The sequence below is a fragment of the Suricata suricatta genome, chromosome 14 (assembly GCF_006229205.1).
Source record: "Suricata suricatta isolate VVHF042 chromosome 14, meerkat_22Aug2017_6uvM2_HiC, whole genome shotgun sequence".
NCBI lineage: Eukaryota > Metazoa > Chordata > Mammalia > Carnivora > Herpestidae > Suricata > Suricata suricatta.
Window position 1 is genome coordinate 36,107,824 of NC_043713.1, and position 8,041 is coordinate 36,115,864.

Sequence of the window (8,041 nt, forward strand, 5' to 3'; positions counted from 1 at the left end):
TGCCCCGTATTAAGCAGAGCAAGTGTGCCCACTCAGGGTTCTCTCCCACAGCTCAGGGACCTGTGCGAGCGGACTTGACAGTCTTACGGTAAATACAAAGGAGGCTGGAATGGCAACAATGTCGGGAAGTCTTAGAACTGAAGGAACAACCGTTCCCACAAAACTCTGAATAGCAGAGAAGTTCCTGGAGAGAAGTCCTTTGAGGCATGCTATAGTGCTCAGCACGGGCCCTGAGAGACTCCAATTTTCATGTAAATGTTAAACATCACAATTAGGTTAAAAATAGATACAGAACACTGATGACACCTGGGCTAACAGTAACGTGTGCAATACTGACCTGGATAACTCATCGTGTTACTATATTAGGCACTTTGCTAAGCACTCTGCACACTGCATGAGATTTCCTTTATTCCTTACAACAGCCCTGTGAGGTTCGTGCTCTGCCTCTACTCAAGGCTTTTCTACCCCTTCTTACCTTGCAGATGCACTAAGATCAGGAACAAGAAAGTTATACTCTTGTATTTCTAATGCAAAATAATGCTAACCTGGAGAAATTATATAGAAGAAATTCTTGAACTCATCCATCCACACTTCTGCAAGTCGTCTGTTATTTTTATTGATAATCTGTCCTGTGCCTCCTGGAAATGTGTAAGGTGTAGCTTTCCGAAATACATGTCCGACATGTGAGCAGGTGACGATCTCCAGAGTTCCTCCACACTGCCAAATCTGAAAACAGCAACAAAGACAACCACATAAGGTTCTTACAGGTTTTTAAAAAACCATTTACATCTATGGATGTTTACAGTTAAAACTTCACAGAGTCATGGCTATACATACATGCAGCGGAGCTCCTGCTATATGGTCACAAAGCTAGTGCTTCCTCAGAAGGATACTTTTCTGTAATTTTTGGTTCTGATCAAACCATAAGTTGAAGGTTAAATTCAGAAAAGATATGTTAAAGGCTAAATACAGAAAAGATATGAAGTTTATTTTGAAAGACGGAGCACATACATATGCACACGTGAGCTGGGAAGGGACAGAGAGAGGGAGACGGAGGATCTCTAGCAGAGTACGCTCTGACTGCACTGAGCAGGATGCAGGGCTGAACTCACGAACTGTGAGCTCATGACCTGAGCTGAAATCAAGAGACAGATGCTTAGCTGACTGAGCTACCCAGGTGCCCCTAGAGTTGTATTTTTCTAACTGCAGGCCAGGACTCAAAAAGAGCAGAAATTCCAATGTGAGGAAATGCAACCAGCACTTGCTAACAAGGACATACTGTTTCATGAAATGTTTAGATTTTGTGTGCTGGGTATGAATGGTTCATGGTCAAAACACTTTTGACTGTGGAGTATTCAGCCAGAGTCCTATCTCTTCCTCCTTCTCCAAGCCTGTCAGTCTGTCCATTAAACAGACTCTAGAAATCGAAACCAGATCGCTCATGACTTATTCACTGGGACAATGACAGCATGCTGTATCATTTTCATGAGGATAAAAACAAAAGAAAGATCATCAAGTTTGAGTTCACAATTTTAGTTTAATGAAATTATCCTTCTGCTCCTTTCGAAATGCATTTTTCTGTAAGTTAAAAATCTACGATTTACAATTTAAACAGATTTTGAGAAGTTTTGATTTGATTAAATATTCAGTGTCTCTAAAGTTCTCCAGGATCACAAAGCGATACAGCTGGACAGGATATCTCCCGGATGATCTAGAGTCCAGACCTCTCCTCTTCTAAGGGAGCAAAGTGATCTGCTCGAAACGAAGTAGGTGGCTGGTTTAGATCACAGGGCAGTTCAATGTGGCTTCCGCTATATGCCAGGTGATCACGGTAAGTATTTTCAGAAACACACAACGTCACTTAACACGATGATTTTAGTGAATGTGAAATGCATAATTAAGAGTTTTACATAAGGTTGACTAGGTTAAATTAACTTGGAGGAATTTCAGAACTCTTGTCATTTTCTTTTTATTGAAAAATGTAAAGCCAGTAAAATGACCAGGTTTTATATAAGAGACAACAATTTTTACAACAGAAGGACAAAGCATATTACAGAAAGTAAAACCACGTTTTTGGCAGTCGAGTACCGGAGTAGCATATAGAAACTACATATTGTTTTTTATTTTTAGAGCTTGAATTACTTCCTTGTAAGTAACAGAAATTCAAAACAACTAGGGGATCTTGTGTAAGTTTTATAGTTAAACTATTAAGTTCACTGAATTATTTGCTTAAAATATAGTTTATAAGGAACCCTTAATAGTAACAATTAACTTTTTATGAAGTGAGGTTCTGGAGTCTGACGAAACTCACATTAAATTCAATTTTTATTTTTATTTAGAGATACATAACATGAGTAATTAAAGCGTACCTATATTTGAGGTTAAATAAAAGATCATTTTTTTCAAAGGGAACTTACCCTAAAGGAAATCTCCAGGTTTTCTCCTCCCCAGATATCCATTCCAGCATCGTATGTTCCAATCTCCTGGAAGTAATCTCTGTCTATTGAAAATAGGCCTCCTGCCATTGTAGGTGTTCTGAAATTCAATCATAACTCTATACCATCAATTATAAGAATTTAAAATTTACAATCAATTTTTGTTTTTAAAAGTAGTTACATTAACTGTATATAATGACAGGATAAATGCTTATTCTCACACTCCTCAGAAACATTCATAGGCCCCCTAAGGGTTTTCCGTGTTTTTATGATCTGCTATTTGTCTTCCTTCAGGCAGACCTACCCCATTCATGCTAACTGGGGGGCCTACTCCGTTGCAGCCTGGGCCCTGACAGCCTTCTCTGCCCAGTCCCAAGGTCACTCCTGTTTTTAGTACCTTTCTTGGTCCTCAGGTCCTGACTAAGCTTAGTCACCTGAAACTCCATACATTGAGGCTCGTTCTCATAATTCTTTCCATCTGACTGTGTATCTTCCCACAGTTCCTAGCAGCTACATTGACTATATAAACTAACTGTATTGACTATATAATCAACTGGGTTCATGTTAGCAACTCTCACACACCAGGTTCTAAAGTGTGGCAAATATTGCAAAGATATAGATTAAACGGGACAAAAACAATGAGGTCCTTTTCCTATACCTAAGAGAAACCTTCAAGGAAAGGAATGAAGTACAGAATGAAATCAATACACTCCTAAGGGAACTGTCATCCTGACCAAGTACGGTGTATTCTCTGCAGAAGAGGAGCCCAATTCATCACCACACGGCCCAGGTGTGCAGAGTGGGCAGAACTAGCTGGAATTAAGCAGAGAAATGATAATGAAGGAGGATTTAAATAACCAAATACCCATCAACCATTTGATTTCCATGAAGGATGAGTATGAAGAAAAATAGACTCCAAATAGAAGAAAATATTTAAGTTCCAGGGAAAAAGGAAACTATGGCTATCATATTTTAGGATGAACTGTCGCCTCTGATGCCATGCCCTAAGTCATATGGATTCCATGCTGTAAAGGGTGACAGCCTTTGCATTTCCAGTAGAAACAGTTGTTTCCACATGAAAGTTAGCACATACTCTGATTTCAGAAGAGAAAAAGAATGAGAAATGTCTACTATCTTAGGAGGCAGAGGAAACAGGCCATCACCCACACAGTTACCATTTAGTACCAGGTTTCTTGTCCTGGGTTTTGAGGTACCTCTACATTTCCTGGAACTGTTTGCTCAATCTTCTGTTTGCACACGTGCATTTCCCCCCTGTTGGAGAATACTCACAGCTTTTATCAGACTTTTCAAAGAAGCCTACTGTCTACAAAATGTTTCGGAACCCCTGATTTAGATGGTGATTTGCTGAACTGTCAGCAAAAGAGTGGAAAAGTACCTTTGCTAGGAAAGGACTCTGGCGGGGCAGGAGAAAAAGCCCAGACTTCATGAAATTCTCCTCAGCTTTGTCAGAACTGGACTTGAGTTCAAGGGAAAGCAGGCCTTTGGAGAAGGCCGGGAAGGGAGAAAGTGAAGGCGTGGTTCTGAGGGGGCTCCCAAACACTGCAGAAGCGACGGGCTGGCGCTGCTGTGCAAAACCCAGGGTGGCTCAGAGAGCTCAAGGTCTCAATTTCAAGGTTCTGAACAGCATAAAGATTATTACGCCATTCTGAAAGAAATCTACAGATGACCAAATATAAAACAAAGGATAAATCAGAATGTGTCCATGGAAATCCTTTTTTATACTTCTGTCAAGTCTAGTTATTTTTATATCTGAAACAAGCTTTCCTAACCTTATCAGTCAGTGACTATCATCCGGATGGTACAACTCTGAATTTACAATCTTATTTTTTCGTGCAACGACCCACTGTAAGTAATATTTTCACACATCAACACTTATAATTAACTAAGGGACAGTTTTGATGTAAAGCTAAATATTATCCTTAAGAACTGAATCAAAGTATAAATCTGACAGATTTGCAAAATGTTGTTCACACAGGAGTGAAAAAACATGCAAGTTACCATCACTTTACAAGTGTGCTAGATTTATATAAATAAAAAATTGGAAACGTACTAAATGATCAGAGTACAAAGCCCTCTTTAAAATGATACACATGAAAGATGGCTCTTGACTACGTATATGGTATACAAATGTCTCGTGTTTCTCAAAATACACTTAAAATCCTTCTGATAGGATGCTTCTCTATTTGCTGTTGATAACACTTTAGGGACGATGTTTGACAAATCAATCACCTGACAGGAAGAGTCCGATCACCTTTCCTTCTGTCCATTTCTCTCTGGGGAACAGGATACCAGCGAAAATTGAGCTTCCAGTTGAAGCCACCATAAGTCATATCAGAGCCTGCCATGTACTCAAAAGTATCATCGCTGATCACATCAATGATAGGACATACCACTGTCTTCCTAAAATCATAAAAGCAAATGAAAAATATCTTCACAACTTTCCTTTTTGAGGCATAGTTGAACAATTATAATTATACTAAGTGTATTTAAAATAAAAATATACTCTATAATGTTAAAAGCAATGATGAAAAATATTCCTGCTATATCCTAATAAGTTAGCATATCATTTATCACACTCACTTGTAACCACTGATAACCTTTCATCTCTTTTTCATCCATACTTTTACATAACTGCCACATATAAAAACACTCCAGGGGCACGTGGGTGGCTGAGTCAGTTAAGCATCTGACTGTTGATCTCAGTGCAGGTCATGATCTCATGATTTGTGGGACAGCCCTGCGTCAGGCCCTGCGCTGACAGTGCAGAGCCTGCTTGGAATTCTCTCTCTCCCTCTGTTCCTCAGCTGCATGCTTCTCTCTCTCTCTCTCAAAACAAATAAACTTAAAAAAAAAAACAACACTCCAAATATTTCCAGTTTTCAAAAATAATACTCTCAATGTCTACATATTTAACCATTTTAAGGTAATAATTGTAAGTAATAATCTTTTTTTGTTTGTTTTTTATTTTATTTTTGAGAGACATAGACAGTGTGAGCAGGGGAGGGTCAGAGAGAGAGGGAGATACAGAATCTGAAGCAGGCTCCAGGCTCTGAGCTAGCTGTCAGCACAGAGCCCAACGCGGGGCTTGAACCCACAAACCATGAGATCATGACCTGAGCTGAAGCGGGACGCTTAACTGACTGAGCCACCCAGGTGCCCCAGTAATAATCTTAATAAACTCTTGGATATCTGTGTTCCTTACAGTTTTGTTTTTTGGGTTTTTTTTTTTGCTATTAAGATACTACGTGAACATGCTCATATAACCAGTATTTTGCTTTTGCTTTAGGAGTAAATTTCCAGGAGTGAGTTTACTGAATTAACGGAAAGAACGTTTTTCCTAACACTAATTCTTGCTGCCTTCCATATAGAGATGTATATGTATATCTTTCTCTGCAGATTCTTTATAATGCTATCAACTTTGGATGTTATTTCTTGCATTTTTGCTAATAATGTTAAATAGTATCTCACAATTTAAAAATTTGTATTTTCTAGTTATCAGAAAGGATATTTTTCCTGCAGTTTATTTCTTCAAATTGTCTGATCACGAATATTCAAATTTTTTTCTGTTGGTATTGTGATAGTTTTTATAAACCTGAAAAAACTTCCACATGACCAGAGCTCCTTCCTAGGAAAGGGTGCATTACACATAGCCTTTGGCAGTCACATTCTAGAGTATGTAACATCCTCACAACCCCCATCTTTCGTGTTTTATTTAAGAAATCTTTCCCTACTCCAAAATTATAAAGGTATTCTCCTATGCTGTCTTCAAAAGTAATTATTAGTTTTGCTTTTCATATGTCTTTAATCCTCATGGAATCAATTTTGGTATGATATACAGTAAGTATCCAATTTCATTTATTTTCCTTATGGATAGCCAGTTATTCCAGCACTATCTAATGGTCTTTTTTTCCTCTGCTGTAATTATGCCTCCTCTGTCCTAAGTCAAGTTGCGTATAAACATGGGATGGTTTCTAGACATTACTGCTTCACTAATTTATTTGTGAATTTCTGCATCAATATGTCACTGCCTGGGGCGCCTGGGGGGCTCGGTTGGTTGGGTGTCTGACTTCGGTTCAGGTGATGATCTCATGGTTTGTGAGTCTGAGCCCCTTATAGGGCTCTGTGCTGACAGCTCAGAGCCTGGAGCCTGCTTTGGATTCTGTGTCTCTCCCTCTCTGCCTCTTCCTTGCTCACACTGTCACTCTCTCTCTCAAAAATAAATAAACATAAAAAGATTTAAAAAAAATATGTCACTGCCACAATTAATACAGCCTCAAAGTAAGTCTTGATATCTGGTAGTTCCAGCCCTGTTGATCCTTAGTCTTCTTCAAAAATATCTCACCTATCTTTTAAAATATGCATTTCCATATAAATGCTAGAATCAGCTAGTTCCTCCATGAAAATTCTGTTGAGATTACAACTGGAAATGCACTGAATTTCTAGATCAATGTAGGGAGAACTGATATTTTTACCTTTCTGTCCATGACTATTACCTTCTTCTCCACTTATTTTCCAGTAAATTTAAAATGTTTTATTTTATTATTTTAGGCATATTTTGTTAAAGCATATTCCTAGTTATAGCTTATTATTTCTTCTGCTATTATAAATGGGATCTTTTTTTTTTTTACATTTTATTTTCTAACTATTCCTTGCTGGCATGGAGAAGGCTTTTCTATAGAGATTTTATATTTGGCAACATTGCTCAATTGTTATTATCGCTGTTTTGTGTAAGTTTTTTTTTTCCCCATTAAGAACACATCATCTGCAATTGACAGCACTTGTTTTTCTTCCCGGTTTCCAATCTGTACACCCTTTACTTCTTATTTTATTGCAAAACTTAAGGCTTCTATTAATACTGAGCAATAGTAGTTAATTCAGGGCATCATAAGGATGTTCTGTATCTTTTAAAAAACATTTTCAATTTTTCTCCACTAATATGTTTGCTAGCTAAGGCTTTTTTTTTTTAAGCCATCTTTTCTCAGATTGAAAAGTAAATTTCCACTCTATAACAGTTCACTAAGTACTTTTAATCCTAAGTGATGTTCATTTTAACCATAAATGAACATGTTTTTCTGTATCTACTGATCACAGATTTTTAGTTTTAGAAATGTTAATGAGGGTGTATTATGTGAACTGGTTTTGTAATATTAAACTAATATGTTCTTTTACATATTTTTCCTATAAAAATAAAAATACATTCTATCATTTTTTACCCCCAGTAGACTCAGTTTTCTGGTATCTTGAGATTTTTGGGTTAGTGTTCATGAGTGAGTTTGGATAGTTTTCCATGTACTTCCCTACTGTCTTTCATATCAGAGTTCTACTGCCCTCATAAAGAGCCGACTGGTTCCCTCCTTTACTACACTGTTTACAAATTCTGTCTCCTCCCCGCCCCCCGCCCCCCCACACCCCAGGGTTGAAACAGGCATGTTTTCTCAGGTGTGGTGGGATTTCTCATTCTCACTCAACGGGGGCACAAGATCTTAGCTTTACACACCGGGTTTGCGCTTCATCTTCCTGCCTCAGCTGCCCCGTGGCCCAGGCCTGCTCTCCTGTCTTCCCATCATTTGTCTGTCAGGGCAGAG

At 38.2% G+C, this 8,041-nt stretch overlaps 1 protein-coding gene across 1 annotated transcript in view; it reads right to left on the minus strand.

The window, feature by feature from the left end:
• Positions 1-8,041, minus strand: part of GALNT1 (polypeptide N-acetylgalactosaminyltransferase 1) — a 73,555-nt gene that overhangs the window by 9,978 nt on the left and 55,536 nt on the right. Inside the window, exons 6-8 of the mRNA XM_029922031.1 lie at positions 4,686-4,856; positions 2,418-2,535; positions 546-726 (exon numbers count right to left, since the gene is read on the minus strand). Coding sequence (XP_029777891.1) covers positions 546-726; positions 2,418-2,535; positions 4,686-4,856 — 470 coding nt within the window. The remainder of the gene's footprint in view (positions 1-545; positions 727-2,417; positions 2,536-4,685; positions 4,857-8,041) is intronic.